Below are 14996 nucleotides of genomic sequence, written 5' to 3' on the forward strand. Positions count from 1 at the left end.
TTGTATTTTTTACTCTTTTTTTTTTTGTTTTTTTACAATTATTTTATTATTTTATTTGTTAAAAGAATAGGTATATTATAGAAATATAAAAAAATAAGTGACATTTTTGGTACATTTTAGTAGTTTGGAGGCTACTTTAGTACCTTTTAAACATTAAGAAACTATATTGCAAACAACTGATAATTTATGGGTTTTTTTTTATATATATATATATATATTTTTTTTTCCCTATTTAAAAATTAGATTTAAGAAATTTTTACAACTTAATTTATAGGAAATTTATATCCATAAAATTTTTGCATAAATGAGACCCTCCCGGCTAAGTATTCGTTTGGTTTAGCAGTTTAAAAACATGCTTTTATCAAAAAAATACAGTTTAACGTTTAATAAGCACAATTGCGAGAGAGGAAACACATTGTAAATGATCATCGACCCAAAAAATAACATACATTGGAAAAACAATTAACTACAAATATTTTATGATTTTTTTTTTTTTTTTTTATTTATTTATCTTTTACCCTATTTTCCACATTCTACTAATAAAATAAAATGAAGAAAAGAAGGTGTATGGTGTGGGGAAGCCCATGGGAGTGTCATAGATCATCACCGGAGGTGGAATAGAATTGTAAAGCCAATTCTCTGAAAATCTGAAGCAATCCCTTCATATCATTCCCCCCCACTTCAAGGCAGTCCCTCAGTAACCCACCCTCCGCCACCTCTATCTGCACCGTCTCCACCACTTCCCTTAGTGCACCCTATATATATATATATATTCAAACAATTTAACAAACTGTACCAAAAGAATTGGACACAAACCAAGTAAAAGAGAAAGAACCGTACCCGTTGACGAAACACTTTGAGGAGCCTTTGGAAGAGAGAGTTTGAGATTCCGAGGAAATTTTGGTAATTCCGCCCGACCCAGGCGGCCCTCGCGGCGTCAGAGCCCAAGCGTGTAAGCTCGCCCAGAGAACTCAGCAGCTTGTTCGCGTCCGAAACGGCGCCGTACAGATCTGCGTAGTTCACGTCCCTCCACAGGCTCCACGCGTAGTTCTTGAGGTAGTCCCAGCCCCCGGACCACGTGAACCCCAAGAAGCCCAGGCCGAGGCCGCGCTCTAGGTGTTGGGCGATGAGCCTGGCCCGGTGCGAGCCCGAGATGTCGCCGCGGGAGGCGCGGAGGTTGGCCACGCGCGTCGTGAGCGAGTGGGCGAGGGAGACCAGGCTTCGGTACGATGAGTAGGAGGGGGAATGGGAGGGCTTCGGTGCGGTGCTCAGGAGGAGGAAGAGGATGATGAGGACGCGAGAGTTTGAGGGTGGTGATGGCGCTGTTTTGGCCATTGATTAAGGGCTGATGCCGCTGATCGGACCGTCGAGAGAGAGGCTGCGCGGAAGGATTTTGTGGGACAAGTTCGGTCGGAGTTCTTTTGGAGCTTCGGAAAAGGAAGAAAGGGATCCTCTGGGTCCCACCGTTTGATAGGCCTACTGGTGACGTGGATGGCCCAGTTCTAGAGCGGGCCTTAGTTGAACATTTGGGCTTAACTTTTCTTTTTAAGAGAGAAATCAAATTGAAGTTCACACTACTTCATTTTAATTTTGATAATTAGTTTTTTTTTTTTTTTTTCAAATAGGTTTATTTAATTAACGATGTGTCACACCACTGAATTACCAACTATATAACGGAGAGAATATGCAACATATAAAAGCTTCAAGAAAGGAATAAGTTGATAAAGTTGTGCCTTTTGCCTCACACATGCAAATGAATAAATTTGGAGGATTGGGAAGGAATGTTCGTCATCGTCACACCAAAGCACTTCAATCTATAGAGAATAAATAAATAATGGCATCTTTGGGTGTGTGTTTGAGGGGCCTAATAGTGCGTTTAATATTTAAAACGTTTGTTTGAAAAATAAAAAGAAAAAAAAAATTGATAGCACTTTTAAGGGTCCAAAAAGCTCAAAAATAGCCAAAACGCACTTGTGGCAAAAGTTTAAAAACTTTTTTTTGACTTAAAAGCGTTATCTCTCAAACGCAATCTAAAAAGAGAGTGGAAGATAATCTGGGTTTTATTCAAACCTCCCATAAGTTATCATTGTTTGCTAATAAGATAAAATTTATTTTTCCTTTTCCTTTTCAACTCACATTCAATTCCATTCATTTTTATGTATTTTTTTTTTTAAAAAAATTATTATTCAATCCATATGATTCGTATGTGGGTCATACAAATTCAATCGTCAATTTAAAAAAGAGTTGGACAAGAGATTGACAATAGTTTAAAGAATAATATGTCTCTATTTTAACATTTTCTCTTAGACTTAACACACTAATTTATTTAATTAAAATGAGATGTAAATTGAAGAGACAAAATTCGAACTCAAGTATTACCTCTTGTTCCGAAAAGGTGTCAGAAACTTCGGAATGACATGTAAAAAAAAATAAAAAATAAATAGGGTAAAGTCTATTTAACCTCCCCAAACTACCATCCTAATGACAATCTATCCCAAAAACTATCAATTGCGACCATTTACCCCCTAAACTACTAAAACAATAACAATGTACCCCCAATTTAAAAAATGACAAAATTACCCATTACTAAAATACAAATAAAAATTTTAATTTTAATTTTTTTTTTTCAAAATTTTAAGAAAATTTTTGTCTTATTAAAAATTCTATAGGAGTAATTTCGTCATTTTATTAACATTTGGGGTACATTGTCATTTGTGTCTTATTGAAAATTCAAAAAGGTGTCAAAAACTTCAGAATGACATGTAAAAATAAATAAATTAATAAAAAATAAATAAATAACTTTGGGTCGAGGCCGGGTCGGGTCTAAAGCATGGGTGCATATGTCAGCTAAATGGGCTCTGGTTTCCTGAGATGGAGCATGTTGGACATTGGACGTAAAAAAAAATGAAAATTCTGAAATAAAACAAAAAAGCCCATCGTTTGCCACTCTTCCTACCCATAAATACACACGTACCAACCTACGTCCAACTCTTTGGCTGGAGGAGCTGGAGATGAGGGACAGGAGTAGATGCAGCCGACCAAGCCGGTGATGAATCCAGCCCCACCAGCTGGACAGACCTTCTGGTTCGATATCCCTTCTGCCAAGTCCAAGCAGGCTGCTTGAGGTAGCTTTTTTAATTAGATCTAGTGCCGTGGAAGACTTCTGGAGGTGAAGTCTCTTCCTTTTTTTCACTTTTATTATATTATTTTGGGTTTTTTATCTTCTGGGTTGTCTTTATTTTGGTGCTGAGAGACTGAAAGTTTTGGTTTTGGGGAGCAAAACGGAAAATTTTGATTTGGAAGAAAAAAAGTTTGGAAATTTATATTGTTTCTGTGCATAGAGATAGGGTGGTTTTGTTACTGTTTCTGTGCTAATGGATGTTTGAAGTAACCAACATATGTGGATCTGTGATTTTACTTGTGCTTGTGGTTTGCTGAGATGTCAGACGGACTGAGAATTTTCCTGAAATTTGCTTAGGATAGAGGGCGGTTTGTACTGTTTACATTGTGTAGTTTTGATAAACCGGTCATGATTTTTGTAGTTTGAATATCATTTTATTATATACTTCTGTTATGTGGTTAATTGTTCAAATGAGGGTAATCTGAATTATTGTTTTTTTTTGTGTTTTTGCATTCTCATACTACGTGTTTGGTAGGTCTTTAAAGATCAACATCAGCTGGTTAAAGATTCTCGGTTGAAAGGAAACTTAGTATATGTTTTGGGTATAGGTGTGTTTGTTTGGTTTGTGGATTTGCTTCTGAAAGACTTTGTTCAAAAAAAGAAAAGAAAAGCAAAATAAAAGTTTGAACACCATCTTTTGAGATCAGGTTGTTGATGTTTTCAGTTATGGTCTAATTTGAACGCAGATCAAGAGCGTTGGGTGATCTCTCTCTCTCTCTCTCTCTCACAGCTAGTGAACAGCCCCTTGAACCTCTCTTGTCTTCCCTCTTTGCAATCCAAATCAAACAACTTTGCTTACCTTATCAAAACTCTAAAACCCCACATATTTCCCTGGACATTAGCCAACAAATAATTGATCAAAACAAGCCTTAAAATGTCCTTTTATTTGCTGCTGCCTCAAAAATTCTGCAACCTGCCTCTTTTTGCAAGAATCACTGTATTGGACTTAAAATTATATAGCTGCTGCCCCTAAACCACAATGTTATTTATATCCATGATATTGTCAAAATGAGATTGCTCTCTAAAAGTTTAAACTTTTGCAGCCATTGCTGACTCCATCCTAAATTGCTTGTCCAATTTTATGGATATCCATTAGATTGTCTATATTGAAAAATTCAATGAGCAGAATTTTATCACTTTCCTAATTTATGACTATATTGAAGTCATAATCATGAAAGTTCCATTCTTTATGGTAGTTTTGACAAGTTAGTGGATGTAGTTTTAAAATTTATTTATTTATTATCTGGTTCTGAAACATTAATTTATGTTCCAAGTTTGGACTATGAAAGATGGACAAATAGTCTGGGAGGGGTATCTTTATCATGGTGTTTGAGAAATATAACACAACCAATTACTCTATGAGCTTAAATTGTTCAAACAGTGTGTATTGTGTATCTTGATATTGTAACTTTTAACCGAACACAAAAATTCAAGTCAAACAGACTCATTAAAGTATCTTGAGCAACTGAACCAAAATAGCCCAGAAGCTCCATTAGATGAAGTGCCAAACAACAACATTCATGTTTTTTACTTCATCTCAAAATGATGAAAAGTTATAGAATATGTTGTAGTCGGTTCAAATAAAGCAGCACCAGAAGCTATTTTTTGCTTAAATTTCTAATACCTATTCTGCCTCGGAGGACCACAAGTCCAAACCTATGGTTTAGTTTGGGCCACAGGTAGCTGGTTCATGCCTCAAAATGTGACCTATCTGCCAAGAAACCAAACAGTTTCCTAATTTGCAGCCAAAAAATGTAATAGAAAATAATCCTGTGAGTTAAGAGCTCAGCTTGCAAGGTGGTGAGGTTTTTGAGTCAGATATTAGGTGTGGGTTATCCCTTTATCTTATTCCTGGGAATTTCTTGAAAATATTTTCATATTAGTTACTTTCATTGTCTGTTTAGATATGCAGTAGCCAAATTAGAACAAATACAATGATTTGAGGTTTTTTCTTATTTGGTTTTGGAGTGGTAAAATGAAATGAGAATGAGAATGAGAAAAAAAGTTGTGACTTGTTGGGTTCTTTTTTCCCCTAGAAATAAACTCTGAGACTTGGCCTAATGAACTGTAGGGGTTATGAATGATTTTTTTTTTTTTTTTTTTTTCTTTTTGATAAGTAAGAAAATGTATAAAATATGCCAAAAAGAGGCATAACCCATGGATGCAGTAGAAGTTCAAATCGTTTTATGATATCTTTTACTTGTATTCATATATGAGTTATGTTACATGTATTTGCAGTTCAATATGTGGATATGATATTTTATGAATTACTGTTATATTACTTCAAAAGAGTATCTTGGAAAAGTACTATTTTTTTGCCAAGTTTTATTTCTTTCTACTATATTTGTCAAAGTCTGGAACTATTTACTCGTCAGATGAGCTGCTTTAAATATGATACCATAAATGTTGTTTTATGTTTGACTTCACCAAGGAAGCTAGGCTTATTGATCATAGTTCTTTTCTGCTGTGTTCTTTGTTAGGAGGACTAACACATTGTTGTAGATGACAAATTCCAGAGGATGCTAGAAGCAATGCATGGTTTCTTTCGACGGGAAGACAAGGTAGCAACTCTCAAGACGATATTTTGTGCTAATATATATGAGCCAGCACCCACTTCCAACAATCAACAAGTATGGCCAGACAGGTGATTGGTTTTGCACCTTGATTTGCTATGTAAATTGGAATTAGAGGCTATACCAAAACGCATCCATTTTGATGAGGAAATAGTATTTTCAATTTGATATTGTGTATTTTCATTTTATGACGCAAAAGAATTGCGCCCTTAGAATTGGTTAAGAGCATTCACTTTCCAAATACCACAGTAGCAACTGTACTTTTGTTTTTGTTTTCATGAGTAACTAAAATTTTATAGAAAAAGTGCAAAGCCCTCGTACACGAAAAGTATACAAGAGAGCAAAGACCGTAGGGGAACTAATTTGGGTTAACTTCCCTACATTGATGATCAAAATAAAAAGATAATCATATGCCTTCTAATAAATAAAGCTTCTTTATGATTGAATATTCTTCATAAACTTCAGGCTTAGTGTTCTCCCATTTTTTGATGCTATTAATTTTCAATGGGCTACTTATCACTACAGAACCTAACATACATAGAGATGATATTTCCTTTGAACATTGTTAGTGGAGTGTTGAGTGCTCTGTCTTGTAATGTGTGTGCCATACAGATCAACTCTTGGTTAGAGGTGGTTTTTTTACATCATATTTACTCACTTTTGTAATGTTATACTAAGAGTTATATAAAAATTAAATATGCGTCTTGGTATAGATTTATATATTAACTTTATATTATAAATATTTTTTACATATGGTATTGAATTTTTAATGATATCACAATTATACCTATCACGGGGAATTAAGCATGTGCCTTGCACGTGCCTTCCCAACCAATATTCAAAAGAACTAGCTTGCGTGTGTCCACATACAACTGATTTTGGTCAATTTTAAGTGAAGCAAAGATTGTATTTATGCAAGAGAAATGATCTTTTTCCATCTGTTGTACATCTCTGTATAGCAGATTTGCAAAAGAAATGTAAAGCAGATGTACACCAGATCTCGTATATCTTGTCTCTTTATGCTATGTCACCAAATGAACATGTATCATCTCTCTTTATGCTATGTTATGTCATGTATGCAGGAACCTGGCCCAGTAGTTAAGAATATTGATTTCTCTAATGCTCCAAATAGGGAACTTCACAATTTACAACAATACTACTATGTACAGATAGCAATAGATTTTACATTCATAAACAAAATTTCTTTTCGCTTCATACAAAATGTAGCACTAGATTGTATGCTTAATGTACTTCAAGAGGCCAATCATAGGAGCAAGAAGACCCAATCATCATATCATATTCTTTTTGAACCCATAGATTGTCTTCTAAATCCACAGTTCTTGTCATCTGCAGGGAGGTGCGCAACATTAGATATAGCTCCACCCGATGTAGAAAAGCATACTTGATGTGCTAGAAATGTAATCAAGTATTAGATAGAAGAAGGTAACCTTTTGAAGTGCAGCTCGAAAAGCTTCTCTTTCTGTTTCCCGCCGCTGCTGCTGCTTCAATTTTGCTTCTACCTCATCAACTTCAGCCTTTTTCATTTGGGCTTTAATCTTAATCATCTCTGCAAGTAAACATTCAACCCTGTCAATGAAAAAGAAATGGTAGATGGATGCCAACAACATAATACAAAACAAATAGTAATGCTGATAGGTAAATAATAGCTACATTTATTTTTGTTTCTGAGCATAATAGCTTTATACATAAGCTTTAGAAAATGAGTGCAAAAGAGAATTAGTTTGATAGCATCTTCCCACAGGAAAATTAATTTTTTTACCTCTGTGCAGATTTGTATCCATAAGAATTATGAAGAGAAGAAGAACATGATAATGACAAATTTTTCAATTATACCTAGATGATGTAGCTTATATATATAAATGTGTGTTGTAGTTGTTTTTTTTATTGGAAATGCTCATGGATAACTATCAAAACACTTGAACTCTACAGTGTTTTTTTTATTGGATGATTATGTGTCAAAACCAGTTGAAGAGGGGCAACTTTATTCAGCAGTGGCACATTTCTTCTAGTCTGGTTGATGAGTCAGACTAACATGACTGGTTGTTTGTGAATGGTCTAGCCAAGTGGTTGATCTGTCTTACCCTCAGGAAGTCAGGATTGACCCCCAATAGAATTAGAGTTCTGCACCTAATGACTAGCTTCACTGCTGTGAGCTGACGGTTAGGCTAATCCCAAGTAGATTTTCTCAGCTTCACGGCCATGGTGATTTCAGAATTACTCTAATGGATGTTTTGAATGTGAGCATGCACATTGGCACCATGCCACATGTCATGTACTCTGCATGATACATTTTAGCCATGCATTTCTTTTTTCTTCAAGTAATAATGAAGTCTCATTGACATAGAGTTTTTATATATATATATATATAAGCATGGGTGTTCACTGGCGTGTTATTTGTTGCCAGGAATCTAGGCGTGTGACCCAGACAACATGTTCAAACTACATGGGAGTACTGGAGGAAAGCCATCAAGTGCATGTTAATTTATCACCATTCCACAGCCTTTCCTGTATTATCCACTGTTGTTTGTAAACTAGTGACCTCATGTTTTTTCTTTTATTTTCAGATTTATCGCTCATTATCCATTGAAGTAAGTAGGGTAAGGATGATAAGACTAGAAAAAAGAAACAAGTAGGGTAAGGATAAAATGTAATGAAGCTACAATAATCCATTTTTCAAACTGTCACTGAATTTTAACATTTAACATTTTTAAATGTTTTTGGTATACCAATAACATTTTTTTGGTATAGTGAAATATATATATATATATATATATATATATATATATATATGAGCATTTCCAATACAAAAACAACAAATGACAACTATGATTCTATGTTTTGAAATGTGTGTGGGAGAGAAATGTGAGAGATTACTTTTGGAATTTAAAAAGGTAGGCTTTTAAGTTGAATAGCTTAACCTGACTTTAAACTGAGTGAGTAGGTTACTAAAAAGAAAAAGAAAAAAACCAAAACGCTCCCACCAACAAGCTGAGCATTATAGAAAAATAAAAAGGCTAATATTGTAAAATTAGCTTAGGAAATCAGACCAAAATAAAAACTAAAATTAGCATTTTCAATCCTTAAACAAAGGCCTAGACTATTTTTCAAACAAAAAATTGGCATCATTTTGAAAATTCTTGACCTGCAAGATGATGAAATATACCACATCCAACCTAAATTAGAGGTAGAAAACAAATTGTCAAAGTTGCTAACACCAAATTACTTATGATTTCGTGCGACTATCTATGCAAATCCTTATTATTACTTGTTTAAGAGAGTCTATAGCAACGAGGTAAAATCTTTTCATCTTTCTCATTTTTACCAAATCTGCATAAAGTAACATCCTAAATCACGCACTACTCAATTTGTAATAATTTTAGTTATATAATTTTGTACTCATTTTAAGAGTAAAAAAATTATTAACTTTTATACTCTTAAAATGGTATGCAATTATGCAAAAAGCTTAAAATTTATGTTTTTTTTTTTTTTTCTTATTTTTTCTAAAAAGCTCTTTTTAACTATAAAGTTTTACTTCCTAACTCAATATTAAATATGCTCTTAGTAATGGAAAACCTCATGACCTCACTCTAGGTTAGACTTATGTGCAAAAGTTTAGCAAATTGCAAAGCTTTCTTTCTTTTCCCCCATTTGTTTGGCCAAATGTATATAAAAAGTTTTTTTAAAATTTTTTTTTAAAAAATCAATTATTTTTTATAAAAAATATTTAAAGATAAGCATCATTGTGTTTACAATTTTTCCTCCCTATGTTTGCCAAATGAAAAGTATTAATTAATCCCGTCAAGTGAAAAATATTAATTAATCATATCACATATAATTGTGAGATCCCAAGTCTTTTAAATGGAAACTAATTTCATTTTAGTTTTTTATTTGGTTATCAGGAAATAACATATAAAACTTTATGGTCATAGAAAGTCAACAAGAAAATATAGTATCCATTGTACTACATATAATACATCAAGAGCTTGTCTTGCAAAATCGAAATGAAGTGCTTGCTCCATGAGATCCTTACAAACATATATATCATATTGCACTTGACCTTTTGCAAGTAAAGGGGGGGTTACAAGGGAGGAAAAAAATATTGAGTTGCTTAATTCACCTTTACGCTGTATACTTTTAAATCTTTCTTTTTCCTGCTGCATCTTCAAAGGATTTGCTTTACCCTAATTACAAGCAAGAAGATAGCATATATAAGCAACTAAGAAAACATAGCACCAAAGATATCAAAATGTTACGTCATGATAAAAATCTTGTCTTACATGATCAAAAAGTGTATTCTTTTGTGCTTTCAAAATAGTTTCAGCAAACCGTTTCTTCATCATTGCCGCTCGGAGAGCCTTCTTTGGCGACTGTTGTACATCAAAAACTGGACATTCTTGGGGAGCAACAGCATCTGTGGCAGCAGGTGTGTGCTGAGAACTAAGGCATGAGTTTTCATTGTCCAAACCACTTGTAGCCCCTACACATCATCACCAACAGCAAGCCAAAATTAGATCATGGAGAAATACTAGAAAATATGACATATTTATGGTAATATAGAAATAGTTACTCACCATCAGAAGCTAGATCCGGATTGCTCATTTGGGATACTGACAAGTATTCTGACAAGCATACTTGTGTGGACGCAAGTTGGTTGAAAACCCAACCAGTTGGATTAATTCTCCTTTGTTTCAGAGTGGTGGAACACTCTGAACCTAAATTACGATTATTTCTTTGCTTTTTCACTACTTGATATTTCATCAAGTCTGGAGCCTCACGCTTGTGAGGCCTCGGCATAGAATTGTGCGACAGCCCACATGATCGCATACCATGAGTGGCTTCTAGTTGTTCCGATGAGAGTTTGACCAAGACCTTCTTTAGTCCTAAGGCTTCACTTGTACCCATAATGAGAAACTACAAGAATTAAACAAGGGCAGTTTTCAGGTGTTGGGCAAGGCAACAACCCCTGCAAAATATTTTTCAGCAGATAAGCAACACAATAAATTATTTGTGGAATGAATATGCAAATGATAAATAATTGCAGCAAAAAAAATAATAATAATAAAGAAAGAGATAAATAATGAAATGTGATAGCATAATTAATAGAAGCAGAAAGTATGAGATAATAGTGTTCAACCTATGATACCATCATCAATGAGTACCTCCTAATGATTGTAGGCAATGGCTTCACTAATCCAAATGATTTAGGGAACAAGATATACACACATAATATACAGAACATAGCAATGGCTTCACTAATCTAACTGATGTGCCTAAACAAAAGTTTTAATTTAATTAAGGTCTACCAGACCGGCCTTAAACTCTATTTGATCTTTCCTTATCTTTTGCTGACCAAAGGATATATCTGATCACATAATTTTCTTAATGACTATAAGGCATTCCTCACATAATTTTCTGAAGTTCTAAAACTCAAGAAATTAAAACAATTTTCTTCCTCAGTTTATAATTGATCAGGGAAAAACATAAACGCATATATGATCATTTAGATATTCATGAACTGTATATTGTTGCCTAGAAATGCAGGACAAAGAAAGAAAATATTTCCTCACTCAAATCCTTCAATACAAACACATGTTATTCAAATTTCCAAAACATACAAACATTTCTGGGTAACCAATCACAGATAATTTCAAAGAAAAAACACAAAGCACCTCCACCAAGTAACTTGAACCCAACACAATCGGTCCTACAGTTCTTGTGGGATTGCAAATCCTAATTGTTCATCTTGATGAGTTATGCCTCTGTTTCTTCCAAAAAATTTTCCAATCTCTCAGATCTCGCACATCAATAAAATCCAAAAAAAAAAAAAAAAACGAAGCTCATGGTCCTAGCACCCGAAATGATGATAAGAAAAGCTCCAAACGACACAACACAATAAAATTTAAAATTTTGACTCCGTTTTCTTTTCCCGGGAGAGAGCGAAAGAGATCGTTTCTCTCAAACCCTAACCCTAACCCTAACCCTAATTCAAGCCCCCATTCGTCGCCGTCGATTATTGTTTAAAAAAAAAAGCGAGAAAAAGAAAAAGAAAAAAAAAAAATACAATAAACGAGGGTTAGGTTTTGAGCTTACCCCTGTTTTTTGATGGCCGTGCGTCAGAGACAAAGGAATGCAAAACAGGAGTGAGAGAGAGAGAGAGAGGAGGAGAGCAGATCGGGATTTGGATCGGCGATTCACAGTTATCGAAAACGGCGATCGGTTGTGAGAGAGCGAGAGGAGAGAGCGAATGAGAGAGTGTAGTTAAGACTGGAGAGTTGAGACTCAAGTAGGCGTAGAGGAATGCTTTTATCCACGCGTCAGGCAGTGATTGGGCAAAGAGGTATTGTAGCTCCGTAGTTTTGGTCCGAAACACCCACTAACGCGCGGGAAAGAGCTGGGAAAGTGCGAACCCAATGCCCTGTGAAACGACGTGTAGTTTTAAGAGCATTGTAAATTTGCAATCTACTCTTCGATCAGGAAATCTTTATTAATAATAGAAAAATAGTCGTTTAACATTTTTTTTATAAAAAAATTCCAAAATAGTACCTATAATTCTAATTTTTTTTAAAAAAATTGTTTCTAAATAGATCCTTAATACAACTTAACTATATTGTTGTTACTCTTAATTAAAACTCATACATAGGTGAACAATTTTAAAGATTATAGAGTATATATTGAATCATTGATGTAAGTTAGACCAAAATATGGAGTATATTATGTCCTTTTCTTTGTTTTTGTTTTTTGTTTTTTATTTTTTATTTTTAATTCAGTAAAATTGTCTACTTCTCCCCCTAAATACAATACCCAAAAAAAAAAGAAAAAAAAAAAAAGTCTCTACTATCAGAAGGGGCGTAAAACCTCACTTTTACAACCTCCAATAAAAGATTAAAACATCATTTAAAAACACTAAATACAATAGACATGAAAGCATTAGATCTTATTAAAAAAAAAGTAGAATTGACAAAAAAAGGCACTTCTGATTTGCCATTTCCGCTCAACGCCAACATCCTCTATTCCTCTTCATCACATATCATAACACACACAAAAAATGCTTATAAGCATTATATACGGTTCATCATGCTATGTTAGAACAACACCACATAAAGACCTCAAAAAACCTTGTTCTCTTTGTGAACTCTCTTTTTTTTTCTTTTTTTTTTTCGTATAAATAATTTTATTTAATTTCATAGTTTGTTTTTATTTTTTAGAAGATCAAAGGATTTAGAAGCACCAAAAAAAAAAAAAAAACATCCAACCACAAGCAATTTCTTTTGGAGAGAGAGAAGGATTTTGTAGGAAGAAGTTTGGTCGGACGGAGTTCTTTTGGAGTTTCGGTAAAGGAAGAAAGGAAACCTCTGGGTCCCACCATTTGATGGGCCTACTGGTGACGTGGTTGGCCCAGTTCTAGAGTGGGCCTTAGTGGAACATTTGGGCTTACCTTTTCTTTTTAAGAGACAAATCAAATTTAAGTTCACACTATTTTAATTCCAAAGTTTTTAATTTTGATAATTAGTGTTTTTTTTTTTAAAAAAAAAAAAATTCAAATAGGTTTATTTAATTAACGATGTGTCACACCACATCATAAATAAATAACATATGAATTGCCGCCAACTATAAAAGCTACATATAAAAGCTACAAGAAAGGAATAAGTTGATAAAGTTGTGCCTTTTGCCTCACACATGCAAATGAATAAATTTGGAGGATTGGGAAGGAATGTTTGTCACACCAAAGTACTTCAATCTAAAGAGAATAAATAAATAATGGCATCTTTGGGTGTATGTTTGAGGGGCCTAAAAGTGCGTTTAATACTTAAAACGTTCGTTTGAAAAAAAAAAAAAAAAAAAGTACTTGTTTGGTAAAAAAAAATTGAAAGCACTTTTAAGGGTCTAAAAAACTCAAAAATAGCCGAAACACACTTGTGGCAAAAGTTTAAAAACATTTTTTTTTTTAACTTAAAAACTCTATTCCTCAAACGCAACCTAAAAAGAGAGTGGAAGATAATATGGGGTTTATTCAAACCTCCCATAAGTTATCATTGTTTGCTAATAAGATAAAATTTATTTTCCTTTTTCCTTTTCAACTCACATTAAATTCCATTCATTTTTTGTGGTTTTTTTTTTTTTTCAAATTTATTATTCAATCCATATGACTCGTATGTGGGTCATATAAATCCAATCGTCAACTTAAAAAAGAGTTGGACAAAAGTTTAAAGAATAATATGTTTCTATTTTAACATTCTGTCTTAGACTTAACAAGTTAATACGCTAATTTATTTAATTAAAATGAGATGTAAATTGAAGAGACAAAATTCGAACTCAAGTATTACCTCTTATTCCTAAGAGTATTTCCACCAGTAAGAGGTATTCTACCCAGGGCTGGCTCAGGCCCTAGGCGAGTTAGGCCCTCGCCTAGGGTCCCCAATTTAATAAGGCCTAAAAAAATTTTTTTGAGTTAAAAAAGTTAAAAAAAAAAAAAAAAATTATTTTTGACAAAAAAAAAATTGAAGGCCCAAATGTTATTTAATAGGGCCTAAAAAATTTTTTTATCCAAATTTAATGCCTCAATTTAATAAGACCCCAATTAATAAGCTCACTATAAATTTTAAAAATAATTCAAAAAATAAATTAAAAAAGGACAAAGCATTAAAGCCTTATACATCATTACGCTAATTCCCTCAAGCTCCTGATGTTACAGTACACGCCTGACGCTACAGTACATGCCTACATCATTCATTCATCCTCTTGCCCTCTTTATAGAAATTTTTTGTTTTTGATGAGAAAATATAAACGTTAGAAATAAAATATTACCATTTATTTTTTATTTATTATTTAGCCATCTAGGGAAAGTCAAGAGCCAAAAATATAAACTGCTGTCAACCATGGGCATTTTAAATATCAGTCTCTATATTTTTCACTTTACCTCTCCTATTTGCTTGCTCTTTTTTGAGTTTTTCTTCTCTACCTATCTCATCATTTTCTCTTCCTCTCCGACTCTGAGTGACTAAGTCTCTTGTCCTATCTCCAAGAACTGCTTCATAATTCCTTTGCCAAATCAGGTTTTATTGTTCTATTTTTGTCATTTATTTTATTATAATCATAATTTTTTTTTGATAAATCGTGTTTGTTTAATTTGTTAGTATTTTTAATTAAACATGTCTACTAGAAAATATGCATCTAGATATGAAAAACTTAAAAAATTAAAATTAAAAAATTAAAAATTAAAA

General features: G+C 33.5%; 2 protein-coding genes and 1 long non-coding RNA gene across 4 annotated transcripts; 1 reads left to right on the forward strand and 2 right to left on the reverse strand.

Moving 5' to 3' along the window:
* Positions 1-586: 586 nt before the first annotated feature.
* Positions 587-1525, reverse strand: LOC132172780 (uncharacterized). The gene is made up of 2 exons (XM_059584350.1): positions 841-1525; positions 587-755 (listed from the first exon to the last, which is right to left on the reverse strand). The coding sequence occupies exons 1-2, from the start codon at positions 1333-1335 to the stop codon at positions 594-596; spliced, it is 657 nt and encodes a 218-aa protein (XP_059440333.1). The 5' UTR covers positions 1336-1525; the 3' UTR covers positions 587-593.
* Positions 1526-2974: 1449 nt separating this feature from the next.
* Positions 2975-8354, forward strand: LOC132170476 (uncharacterized). 2 transcript variants are annotated; one of them, XR_009438961.1, is made up of 4 exons: positions 2975-3169; positions 5662-5825; positions 7108-7197; positions 8180-8354. It is a non-coding gene; the product is annotated as an uncharacterized LOC132170476 (long non-coding RNA). The 2 variants fall into 2 exon arrangements; XR_009438960.1 differs by lacking the exon at positions 7108-7197 and having other exon boundaries at positions 2981-3169.
* Positions 8355-9698: 1344 nt separating this feature from the next.
* LOC132169373 (uncharacterized) lies at positions 9699-12001 on the reverse strand. Its single transcript, XM_059580413.1, has 4 exons — positions 11866-12001; positions 10347-10686; positions 10053-10252; positions 9699-9956 (listed from the first exon to the last, which is right to left on the reverse strand). The coding sequence occupies exons 2-4, from the start codon at positions 10675-10677 to the stop codon at positions 9699-9701; spliced, it is 789 nt and encodes a 262-aa protein (XP_059436396.1). The 5' UTR covers positions 10678-10686; positions 11866-12001.
* Positions 12002-14996: the final 2995 nt, after the last annotated feature.

Source organism: Corylus avellana, chromosome ca2, assembly GCF_901000735.1.
Source record: "Corylus avellana chromosome ca2, CavTom2PMs-1.0".
Classification (NCBI taxonomy): Eukaryota; Viridiplantae; Streptophyta; class Magnoliopsida; order Fagales; family Betulaceae; genus Corylus; species Corylus avellana.

Bases quoted from the DNA above. Each gene is read 5' to 3' on its own strand.
- LOC132169373 (XM_059580413.1), bottom strand. From the start codon at position 10,677: ATGGGTACAAGTGAAGCCTTAGGACTAAAGAAGGTCTTGGTCAAACTC. The intron at 10,253-10,346 runs GTGAGTAACTAT...GATGATGTGTAG, and splicing joins TCCGGATCTAGCTTCTGATG to GGGCTACAAGTGGTTTGGAC. The intron at 9,957-10,052 runs GTAAGACAAGAT...GCTTGTAATTAG, and splicing joins AGAATACACTTTTTGATCAT to GGTAAAGCAAATCCTTTGAA.
- LOC132172780 (XM_059584350.1), bottom strand. From the start codon at position 1,335: ATGGCCAAAACAGCGCCATCACCACCCTCAAACTCTCGCGTCCTCATC. The intron at 756-840 runs GTACGGTTCTTT...ATATATATATAG, and splicing joins TCAAAGTGTTTCGTCAACGG to GGTGCACTAAGGGAAGTGGT.